The sequence below is a fragment of the Oncorhynchus keta genome, chromosome 2, assembly GCF_023373465.1.
Source record: "Oncorhynchus keta strain PuntledgeMale-10-30-2019 chromosome 2, Oket_V2, whole genome shotgun sequence".
In the NCBI taxonomy this organism is placed as follows: Eukaryota; Metazoa; Chordata; class Actinopteri; order Salmoniformes; family Salmonidae; genus Oncorhynchus; species Oncorhynchus keta.
The window spans coordinates 47,770,845-47,783,453 of record NC_068422.1 but is presented as its reverse complement, the minus strand read 5'-3'; the positions used below and the strand labels follow the sequence as shown (position 1 = coordinate 47,783,453).

Here is a 12,609-nt window from a genome sequence, read left to right as displayed (position 1 = left end):
AGTTGACCCGGGCAGCTCTACCAGGGCCGAAATTTGACGAACTGACTTGTATGACAGTTCCACATAGAAAGTCAGTGAGCTCCTCACTAAGGCCATTCTACTGCCAATGTTTCTCCACGAAGATTACATGGCTGTGTGCTCGATTTTATACACCTGTCAGCAAAGGGCGTTGCTGACATTTCACACATCAATCTATACACAATACCCCATAATGACAAAGTGAAAACAGGTTTTTATACATTTTTCAAAATGTATAAAAAATAAAGAAACTGAACTAGGGTGGCCTAGTGGTTAGAGTGTTGGACTAGTAACCGAAAGGTTGCAAGTTCAAACCCCCGAGCTGACAAGGTACAAATCTGTCGTTCTGCCCCTGAACAGGCAGTTAACCCACTGTTCCTAGGCCGTCATTGAAAATAAGAATTTGTTCTTAACTGACTTGCCTAGTTAAATAAAGGTTCAAAAAATAATTTAAAAAATAAAAAACCTTTGCTGTGAAACTCGAAATTGAGCTCAGGTGCATCCTGTTTACATTGATAGCCCTGGAGATGTTACTACAATTTGAATGGAGTCCACCTGTGGTCTTGATTGGACATGATTTGGAAAGGCACACACATGTCTATATAAGGTCCCACAAGTCATGAGGTTGAAGGAATTGTCTGTAGAGCTCTGAGACAGGATTGTAATTGAGGCACAGATCTGGAGAAGGGTACCAAAAAATGTCTGCAGCATTGAAGGTCCCCAAGAACACAGTGACCTCCATCATTCTTAAATGGAAGAAGTTTGGAACCACCAAGACTATTCCTAGACCTGGCCGCCAGGCAAACTGAGAAATTGGGGGATGGTCAAGGGGGATGGTCAATTGGCCTTGGTCAAGGAGGTGACCAAGAACCCGATGGTCACTCTGACAAAGCTCCAGAGTACCTCTGTGGAGATGGGAGAATCTTCCAGAAGGACAACAATCTCTGCAGTTATCCACCAATCAGGTCTTTATGGTAGAGGGGCCAGACATAAGCCACTCCTCAGTAAAAGGCGCATGACAGCCCGCTTGGAATTTGCCAAAAGGCACCTGAAGGGCTCTCAGACCATGAGAAACAAGATTCTCTGGTCTGATAAAACCAAGATTGAACTCTTTGGCCTGAATGTCAAGCGTCATGTCTGGAAGAAACTTGACACCATCCCTAAGGTGAAGTATGGTAGTGGCAGCATAATGCTGTGGGGATGTTTTCCAGCGTTAGGGACTGGGAGACCAGTCAGGATCGAGGAAAAGATGAATGGAGCAAAGTCCAGAGAGATCCTTGATCTTGCTCCAGAGAGCTCAGGACCTCAGACTGGGATGAAGGTTCACCTTCCAAAAGGACAACAACCCTAAGCAACACAACGCAGGTGCATCTTCGGGACAAGTCTCTGAATGTTCTTGAGTGGCCCAGTTAGAGCCCAGACTTGAACCCGAAAGAACATCTCTGGTGAGACCTGAAAATAGCTGTGCAGTGACATTCCCCATCCAACCTGACAGAGCTTGAGAGGATCTGCAGAGACGAATGGGAGAAACTCCCCAAATATAGGTGTGCCAAGTTTGTAGCGTCATACCAAAGAAGACTCGAGGCTGTAATCGCTGCCAAAGGTGCTTCAACAAAGTACAGAGCAAAAGGGTCAGAATATTTATGTAAATGTGATATTTCAGGGGTTTTTCTATATACATCTCCAAAAATGTCTAAAAACCTGATTTTGCTTTGTCATTATGGGGTGTTGTGTGTAATTTGATGATACATTTTAGAATACGTCTGTAGCGTAACAAAATGTGGGAAAAGTCAAGGGGTGTGAATACTTTCTGAATGCACTGTAAATTGCATGGACTCAATCTGTGTGCAATAATAGTGTTTAATATGATTTTTCAACAACTACATCATTTCTGTACCATCATGTTATGGGTATGCTTGTGAGGACTGGGGAGTTTTTCAGTATAAAAAAATCTACGGTATGGAGCAAAGCACCGACAAACTCTTAGAGGACAACCTGTTACTATCTCCTTTCCACCAGACACTGGGAGATAAATTCACCTTTCAGCAGGACAATACCCTAAAACACAAGGCCAAATATACACTGGAGTTGCTTACCAAGAAGACCGTGAATGTTCCTGAGTGGATGAGTTACAGTTTTGACTTAAAATCTACGTGAAAATCTATGGCAAGACCTGAAAATGGTTGTCTATCAATGATCAACAACCAATTTGACAGAGCTTGTTGAATTCTGAAAAGAATAATGGACAAATGTTGCACAATCCAGATGTGGAAAAATGTTAGAAACGTACCCAGAACGACAGCTGTAATCAATGCCAAAGGTGCTTCTACAAAGTACTGACTCAGGGTGTGAATACTTATGTAAATGAAATATTTCTGTATTTCATTAGTCGTCCACAATTTGACATAATTGTAAGGCACTGTATAGTTTCCCTTCAAATGGCATGATACGAAGTTGACGCACTGATGACATCTCAGCTAAATTAGCACCCAAAATCTTGCCTTTATAGGGCTGGAGTAGACTAGCCAGCTAGCTACCGGAGCAAAAAGAGACAGCCATTCATATGTGCCTTGGGTTCTTTATTGTATCATTCCTTGAACTTAGAGTGTGTGATCAAACACATTATAATGTTTTAGTGGACTGCAGGATGGATGCTGAGGCTAAGTGCTGTGTGTTTTGTTTCTTGTGTGTTTGTGCGTGAGCGTGCATAGGTGTGTGTGCGTACGTTAGTGTGTGCGTGCAACCTTCTGTGTGTGTGAACAGCAGATAAGTGCTGCTATCATACGTACGTCTCTGCGCTGGTCCACTAGGCGAGTCAGCCTCTCTACCAGGTGTGTGACAAAGATGACATCCATCACATCGCTGAAGTCCCCTGCCCTGTTGGTGAAGGATACCAGCTGCTGGGCTAACGGCTGGGCATTACTGGTGTTGATGGTAATCTGGAAACAGAACAGTGGTTGAGAGGCTAGATCACTTGGATTTAGATGCATTTCATATGTGCATATGGGCATAAATTAAGCACGATAATAACTTAAATAACATTTTAAATGCTAAGCACGGATAATATAATTGAAGATTCTTCAGTTTTCAACCCCCTTGTCTCACGTTGTTTCTGCTAGTGAGAAAGCCGGAAATCGATGTTTGAGATAATAGCATGGATGTAAGGTGAGAGTTCCGTGCCTGACTCTCCTGGGTTAAAGGTGAGATTTGTGGAGTGAATTGCTGTCCTACCTGGGTGAGCTCATGCAGTACACGGGTCACCTCGCTGGCATACGGGCACTGGGTATAGTCGTCCTCTGCCCACTGGCCTGCCGGGTCACAGCGTCGCCAGGCCTTCTTCTCCCTCTGAGTGGGGTGGTGTGAAGAGGCACCAGAATGGTGGGGGGCAGAGGCAAATGTGGATGGAACACAGGGCAGGAAGGCCAATAACCCTGCCAGGGTCTTTGGCCACCTGTCACAAGAGATGGTATCAATATCCTTGTCACCATGATCCACCAAGCCTGGATTTCCCGATGACATATGTGACACTTTGCTTTGTTATTACTAAGTTATCATATACTGTTGATCTGCTGTTGATATGCATAACAAGTAAACAATCATAATGGCACTGCATATTACATGTTAATCTTACTGCAGTCTATACCCTGAAAATACCCTAAAAAACAAGCTTATTTCATTTCACAATGTCAATTTGGCCATTTTTCAAGAAGTGAAAACAAGAGTAAATTGAGGAGAGACTGAGGAGAAATCTGTTGTGTTCGTGAGGAATCTGTCTGGCTTTCTCCCGGCTACTTAGTAATGTATGGCACTAATTTCCCCCCAACGAAAAAGGCTCTCATTTTCCAGCCCATTACGTCACTGCTGGGCAAAAACAAAGACTCTCTGCTCGCTGCACTGGAAGTGGGCTGTAAAGTACAGGAGAAACGCACAACAATGGAGCATACTGTACATGAAAACAAGACAGGAGGGAGAGAAAAAGTCAACTTCTCAAGTCTTCCAGACGCCGACAGAGATGGCCGCCTCTCTTCGCGTTCCTAGGAAACTATGTAGTATTTTGTTTTTTTACGTGTTATTTCTTACATTGGTACCCCAGGTAATCTTAGGTTTCATTACATACAGTCGGGAGGAACTACTGAATATAAGAGCAACGTCAACTCATCATCATTACGACCAGGAATATGACTTTCCCGAAGCAGATCCTGCGTTTTGCTTTCCACCCAGGACAATGGATCGGATTCCAGCCGGCGACCCAAAACAATGACGCCGTAAAAGGGGCAAAGAAGTGGTCTTCTGGTCAGGCTCCGGAGACGGGCACATCGCGCACCGCTCCCTAGCATATTACTCGCCAATGTCCAGTCTCTTGACAACAAGGTAGATGAAATCCGAGCAAGGGTAGCATTCCAGAGAGACATCAGAGACTGTAACGTTCTTTGCTTCACAGAAACATGGCTCACTCGAGAGACGCTATCGGAGTCGGTGCATCCAGCTGGTTTCTTCAAGCATTGCGCTGACAGAAACAAGCATCTTTCTGGTAAGAAGAGGGGTGGGGTGGTATGCCTTATGATTAACGAGACGTGGTGTGATCATAACAACATATAGGAACTCAACTCCTTCTGTTCACCTGACTTAGAATTCCTCACAATCAAATGTTGACCGCATTATCTACCAAGGGAATTCTCTTCGATTATAATCACAGCCGTATATATCCCCCAAGCAGACACATCGATGGCCCTGAACGAAATTTATTTGACTCTATGTAAACTGGAAACCACATATCCTGAGGCTGCATTCATTGTAGCTGGGGATTTTAACAAGGCTAATCTGAAAACAAGACACCCTAGATTCTATCAGCATATCGATTGCGCAACCAGGGCTGGTAAAACCCTGGATCATTGTTATTCTAACTTTCGCGGCGCATATAAGGCCCTCCCCTGCCCTCCTTTCGGAAAAGCTGACCAGGACTCCATTTTGTTGCTTCCATCCTACAGACAGAGACTAAAACAAGAAGCTCCCGCGCTCAGGTCTGTTCAACGCTGGTCCGACCAATCTGATTCCACACTTCAAGACTGCTTCGATCACGTGGATTGGGATATGTTCCGCATTGAATCCAACAACAACATTGACAAATACGCTGATTCGGTGAGTGAGTTCATGAGAAAGTGCATCAGCGATGTTATACCCACAGCAACGATTAAAACATTCCCAAACCAGAAACCGTGGATTGATGGCAGGATTCGCGCGAAACTGAAAGCGCGAACCACTGCTTTTAACCAGGGTGACCGGAAACATGACCGAATACAAACAGTGTAGCTATTCCCTCTGCGAGGCAATCAAACAAGCTAAGCATCAGTATGGAGACAAAGTAGAGTCGCAATTCAACAGCTCAAACACAAGAGGTATGTGGCAGGGTCTACAGTCAATCACGGATTGCAAAAAGAAAACCAGCACCGTCGCGGACCAGGATCTCTTGCTCCCAGACAGACTAAATAACTTTTTTGCTCGCTTTGAGGACAATACAGTGCCACTGACAAGGCCCGCTACCAAAACCTGCGGACTCTCCTTCACTGCAGCCGACGTGAGTAAAACATTTATATGTGTTAACCCTCGCAAGGTGTTTACGGACATATTCAATCAATCCTTATCCCAGTCTGCTGTTCCCAAATGCTTCAAGAAGGCCATCATTGTTCCTGTTCCCAAGAAAGCTAAGGTAACTGAGCTAAACCTCCTCCCTCTCTGCAGATGACTTCGTCAACCATTTTGAAAAGAAGGTCGATGACATCCGATCCTCGTTTGCTAAGTCAAACGACACCGCTGGTTCTGCTCACACTGCCCTACCCTGTGCTCTGACCTCTTTCTCCCCTCTCTCTCCAGATGAAATCTTGCGTCTTGTGACGGCCGGCCGCCCAACAACCTGCCCGCTCGACCCTATCCCCTCCTCTCTTCTCCAGACCATTTCCGGAGACCTTCTCCCTTACCTCACCTCGCTCATCAACTCATCCCTGACCGCTGGCTACGTCCCTTCCGTCTTCAAGAGAGCGAGAGTTGCACCCCTTCTGAAAAAACCTACACTCGATCCCTCCGATGTCAACAACTACAGACCAGTATCCCTTCTTTCTTTTCTCTCCAAAACTCTTGAACGTGCCGTCCTTGGCCAGCTCTCCCGCTATCTCTCTCAGAATGACTTTCTTGATCCAAATCAGTCAGGTTTCAAGACTAGTCATTCAACTGAGACTGCTCTTCTCTGTATCACGGAGGCGCTCCGCACTGCTAAAGCTAACTCTCTCTCCTCTGCTCTCATCCTTCTAGACCTATCGGCTGCCTTCGATACTGTGAACCATCAGATCCTCCTCTCCACCCTCTCCGAGTTGGGCATCTCCGGCGCGGCCCACGCTTGGATTGCGTCCTACCTGACAGGTCGCTCCTACCAGGTGGCGTGGCGAGAATCTGTCTCCTCACCACACGCTCTCACCACTGGTGTCCCCCAGGGCTCTGTTCTAGGCCCTCTCCTATTCTCGCTATACACCAAGTCACTTGGCTCTGTCATAACCTCACATGGTCTCTCCTATCATTGCTATGCAGACGACACACAATTAATCTTCTCCTTTCCCCCTTCTGATGACCAGGTGGCGAATCGCATCTCTGCATGTCTGCCAGACATATCAGTGTGGATGACGGATCACCACCTCAAGCTGAACCTCGGCAAGACGGAGCTGCTCTTCCTCCCGGGGAAGGACTGCCCGTTCCATGATCTCGCCATCACGGTTGACAACTCCATTGTGTCCTCCTCCCAGAGCGCTAAGAACCTTGGCGTGATCCTGGACAACACCCTGTCGTTCTCAACTAACATCAAGGCAGTGGCCCGTTCCTGTAGGTTCATGCTCTACAACATCCGCAGAGTACGACCCTGCCTCACACAGGAAGTGGCGCAGGTCCTAATCCAGGCACTTGTCATCTCCCGTCTGGATTACTGCAACTCGCTGTTGGCTGGGCTCCCTGCCTGTGCCATTAAACCCCTACAACTCATCCAGAACGCTGCAGCCCGTCTGGTGTTCAACCTTCCCAAGTTCTCTCACGTCACCCCGCTCCTCCGCTCTCTCCACTGGCTTCCAGTTGAAGCTCGCATCCGCTACAAGACCATGGTGCTTGCCTACGGAGCTGTGAGGGGAACGGCACCTCAGTACCTCCAGGCTCTGATCAGGCCCTACACCCAAACAAGGGCACTGCGTTCATCCACCTCTGGCCTGCTCGCCTCCCTACCACTGAGGAAGTACAGTTCCCGCTCAGCCCAGTCAAAACTGTTCGCTGCTCTGGCCCCCCAATGGTGGAACAAACTCCCCCACGACGCCAGGACAGCGGAGTCAATCACCACCTTCCGGAGACACCTGAAACCCCACCTCTTTAAGGAATACCTAGGATAGGATAAAGTATTCCTTCTCACCCCCCTTAAAAGATTTAGATGCACTATTGTAAAGTGGCTGTTCCACTGGATGTCATAAGGTGAATGCACCAATTTGTAAGTCGCTCTGGATAAGAGCGTCTGCTAAATGACTTAAATGTAAATGTAAATGTAAACTACCTGCCCTCCAGGACACCTACACCACCCGATGTTACAGGAAGGCCATAAAGATCATCAAGGACAACAACCACCCGAACCACTGCCTGTTCACCCCGATATCATCCAGAAGGCGAGGTCAGTACAGGTGCATCAAAGCAGGGACTGAGAGACTGAAAAACAGCTTCTATTTCAAGGCCATCAGACTGTTAAACAGCCACCACTAACATTGAGTGGCTGCTGCCAACATACTGACTCAACTCCAGCCACTTTAACAATGGAAATTGATGTAAAAAAAAATGTATCACTAGCCACTTTAAACAATGCCACTTAATATAATGTTTACATACCCTACATTACTCATCTCATATGTACATGTATATACTGTACTCTATATCATCTACTGCATCTTGCCATCTTTATGTAATACATTTATCACTAGCCACTTTAAACTATGCCACTTTATGTTTACATACCCTATATTACTCATCTCATATGTATATACTGTACTCGATAACATCTACTGCATCTTGCCTATGCCATTCTGTACCATCACTCATTCATATATCTTTATGTACATAATCTTTATTCCTTTACACAAGGTAGTAGTTGTGGAATTGTTAGGTTAGATTACTCGTTGGTTATTACTGCATTGTCGGAACAAGCATTTCGCTATACTTGCATTCTAGAAGAAAAAAAACCCACACCTATTTAGGCGAGGTGCTGGCTAGCGGAGTAGAAAACTTGAAAATTAAAGAGCCGCACACTCTAGGAGCTCAGATGCAACAAAAAAAATTACACTCGCATTAACATCTGCTAACCATGTGTATGTGACAAATAACATTTGATTTGATTTGAGATGGACAGGGAGGGAGGCGCAGGGAGAGGTGGAAAGCAGACCTGGGTTCAAATACCATTTGCAATCTTTTCAAATACTTTTATCTGTGCTTCACTGAGCTTGCCTGATGCAATAGCACCAATTGAATAGTCCCGACATAGTAAAACCCCTCCCATATGGCACTCCAGTAAGACTGAAGCAAATGCTCAAAAGTTTTTTGAACCCAGGTCTCATGGAGAGCCAGTCAGAGACTAATTGGACTGTTTTATAGGCATCTATAAAGCTCGGTACATATGCATTTGCCTTTTATTGATTGATATGAAACACAGAGCTTTCCTAATTTGTGGGGATAATTGCTAGCTTAACAGTACTTGCATTCCAAGGAAATGTTTTTCATTTGACTGTTTACTTTCTTTGTTATCTAATATTCTACAGTAGTTTCCTATTTGAGCAGAACTGAGTTTAGTAAGTCATTGAGCTTTCACATTTCATTTTCTCATAACACTGTCTCCTTGAATGCCCACATAAGGTCAAGCATGTTTTTAGCCACCTTGCTGCACTGTAGCTGACCTTTGACATTCACATGTAGCTGACCTTTGACATTCACATTTAGCCTCGACCCAAAGAGGTCCTTGTGCCTGGTCTGGTCAAAGCACTTACCTGAAGTCTCCCTTGTTGCCGCTGACCCTGTCTGCTGAGCAGTAGGGCGCTGACGTCTCCAACACAACTATCTCCATCTCTCTGGACCTGTTGCCACGGGAACTGGTCACCTGGCACTCCCAGTTGCCAGACAGGCTGTGGCCGATGTTGGAGAGGATGACTTCACTGGAGGAGAGAAGAAGAAAGATTTGTGTGTGTGCGTGCGTGCGTGCGTGCGTGCGTGTGTGTGTGTGTGTGCGTGTGTGTGTGTGTGCGTGTGTCTTTCTGCTAACCGCACAAGAACTACTCAGTTCAAGAGACGACTGTGAAACTTAGAACAGTGATGTTTTGACGACTGTGCTCGTGACATACCATTGGTGATTGATACTTAAATGGAGCATATCTCCTTTGTAAGGAGGATATCTAATTGAATCGGACATCCATGGTTATATAAAGGATACATACGTGACAATGACAACAGACAGATTATATAAATTATTGGATTTATGCTATTATTTAAATACATCAATTGAGAGAACGCACCTTGTGATACATTTGAAAATAAACCCAACAAACTGCTAGGCAAGAACCACTATCTCCATGGAAATATTTCTCAGCATTAAGCCAACTGTATTTTTTATTAGTAATGCATAATAATTGCCATAAAATCTACATTTCCATGTGGCACCTCAGAGCATTGACTGCTTTGCTCCATACTTTTGTTAAGCAGCGTTCAGTGTTGCTGAATAATAGCAGCCGCAGTTTCCCAAAAAAACATGACTTGTCAAATTCGACTTAGGATCAACACTATGCCATGGGTGTGTGACAGTTTACATTCAAATTAGAAATGACAGGCAAGAGAAGGCACTCAAATCTTCCACAGTAAAAAAATGTGTAGTTGTTGAGTGCCGGAGAATAATCATTGACAGTGCTTCTGAACAGAGGATATGCAATAAATATTTATTCAGCGACAAACTATGCAGTGGTTAAGGGCTCTGTACTGCAGCCCCAGCTGTGCCACCAGAGACTCTGGGTTCGCCCCCAGGCTCTGTCGTAACCGGCCGCGACCGGGAGGTCAGTGGCTCGACGCACAATTGGCCTAGCGTCGTCCGGAGGGCTTGGCTGGTAAGGATATCCTTGTCTCATCACACACCAGCGACTCCTGTGGCGGGCCGGGCGCAGTGCGCGCAAACCAAGGTTGCCAGGTGCACGGTGTTTCCTCCGGCACATTGGTGCGGCTGGCTTCTGGGTTGGATGCGCGCTGTGTTAAGAAGCAGTGCGGCTTGGTTGGGTTGTGTATCGGAGGACGCATAACCTTCAAAGTCTCTCCCGAGCCCGTACGGGAGTTGTAGCGATGAGACAAGATAGTAACTACTAAACAATTGGATACCACGAAATGAATCCCATAGACATGATGACACTAATATTTGAAATTCCCTTTTAACACTATCGTGCTGATCCGAACCAAACTGTGCTGGCTTGGACATCTTTTTATATTGTCCTTTTCAGCACGGTTCCATCCACTGTGGTGGATGGATGTGGATGGATGTGGATGGATGTGTACCCGGCCAGGTTAGTACAGTTTGGCTTAGGGCTGTGATGGTCATGAAATTGTCAGCCGGTGATTGTCCAGCAAATAACTGCCCGTCTCAAGAAAATTTACAGTTAATTAACATAAACACATTTAGCATCTCCTGGCTTCCACGCATATCCTACAAACCCCTGATGCGGACCTTTGGAACATCTACATTTTAAAGAGTCATTGAATATAGCATTCATTATCACAATACATTTTTAGACAGGTCTAAAGAAACATGATATTAACAAAATGTAGTCTATTTCAGAAGAACAGAATAGCATACTCTTGAATTGTCCTTATGCTCGGCCCTGATCTAGCTATGCCATATGGCTGTGGGCTACACTAGTTCATTTAGCAGACAATTCCGTGGCATTATTTTAAAGAAGAATACAACTGAACATAGCTGAATAAAATAGAAAATGTATTTTCTCCAAACGATTTCCGAGGGAGTGCGCACATGCGGCTATTCCGTGTTTAGCGGTTAACAAAGAAACATGTCCTCCTATATGCTTAATTTAGAGTTATTTATGCAACTTTAGTTGTGATACAAACATTGGGTTATAGGTTTAGATGTTGTAATACATTCCAAGGCTGTATGATGCAACTAATGATGATTTTGAAAAAAGTTGCTTGAAATTGCATGAGCTCTGCTTTGTTTCTTGCTCAGGCTGCACACACTTCCTCAGTCTATCATTCACAATTTTGACAAGCACTTGAAAATACCTCAAATTTCCCAGCAGTATCCCCCTTGTGTGGCCATAATGCCCCCTAAAAAAAAAAACATGCCTTTTGCGGCCACTGGCATTGTGCCCCTGGGCTTAATATAATAATTATAATTCCCTTCTCCCGGCTGTATGCCCTGAAGCACCTCTCACTCACATGGCGCTCTCAGATATCTCAATTCTTATTAGCTGATGCCCGTCACAGGATCGGGTCCTTCCCACAGGCATCTCAGCTCCGAAGTAGGCTACAAGTGAAGACAGACACATCGGTGCACGTCCTTCTTATCGAATTTCGAGGCGCATATGTTAGAAGAATTGTCCACATGTACTTTTCGTCAGCCAATAAGATGAGTAGGCCTAACAAACAGCAAAAGCACTAGCCTATGTCAATATACTATCCCCCATAGTACAAAAGTAGACCTATTCCATTGGTCAACTTGTCCTTCTGTGCGAGAAATAAATATTCCAAACATAGTCTGGGACAGTTGTGGGATGCGATAAACCAATGAGGTTGATGCAACAGATCAGAACGTTTAGCTTAAATGTTGATAAACTATTACGCTATTTCTTCATATTATAAGCACAGCAATGCGCAATCAGCAGTAGGCTATAAGCGCGAATGTTCCAAAATGCTATCAATTAGCTGGAAAGCACCATTCTCAAAAGTGACCGCAAATGCGATTATGCATGTGATGCTTTATTGTAAAGGTGCATTACTTATTGTTTTGTGAACAATTGTTTTACATTTTTTTATAAAAGGTGCATTTTTATGGTGAAAATTATCTTCCCCAAACTTGAAAGTCACCTATGTATGCCAGTTAGGCTCTACACCGGTTTTAATGTGGATTAATGTGCTTCATTTTAAGGAGTTATTTGTTATTTAGTTGTGATACAAACCTATGGGTTAGGCTACATGTGGTGTGTGACTATGATTTGAAAAAGTCACAAAAGGCCCGGTACTGTTTCTTGCCTTACTGCACACACGCTGGGCATCATTCCCAAGTGATAATATATCATTTATTATTATTATTATTATTCACAAGTGATAGGCTAATATTGTCACCCTTCAGACTATTCTTGATTTAATTTTTGCCTTTACATATACTAAATCATTTATGTGTGAAATGAATTGGATTTAGAATGGACCAGTAACACGCACCTGTCTCGGAAACAGGGGCAGTGGGAAAACATAACTGTCATCTATGCACTTAAATAGCGAATGGAGGACGCTTTTCCTGTGGTTCATTTTCATGCCAGCCAG

General features: G+C 44.7%; 1 protein-coding gene across 2 annotated transcripts in view; it reads right to left on the bottom strand.

Moving 5' to 3' along the window:
• LOC118361386 (adhesion G protein-coupled receptor A3-like) overlaps positions 1-12,609 on the bottom strand; it is a 261,426-nt gene that overhangs the window by 164,640 nt on the left and 84,177 nt on the right. For both annotated transcript variants that reach the window (XM_052477897.1, XM_052477901.1), the window contains exons 8-10: positions 9,069-9,233; positions 3,250-3,469; positions 2,808-2,957 (exon numbers count right to left, since the gene is read on the bottom strand). In XM_052477897.1, the coding sequence (XP_052333857.1) occupies positions 2,808-2,957; positions 3,250-3,469; positions 9,069-9,233 (535 nt within the window). The remainder of the gene's footprint in view (positions 1-2,807; positions 2,958-3,249; positions 3,470-9,068; positions 9,234-12,609) is intronic.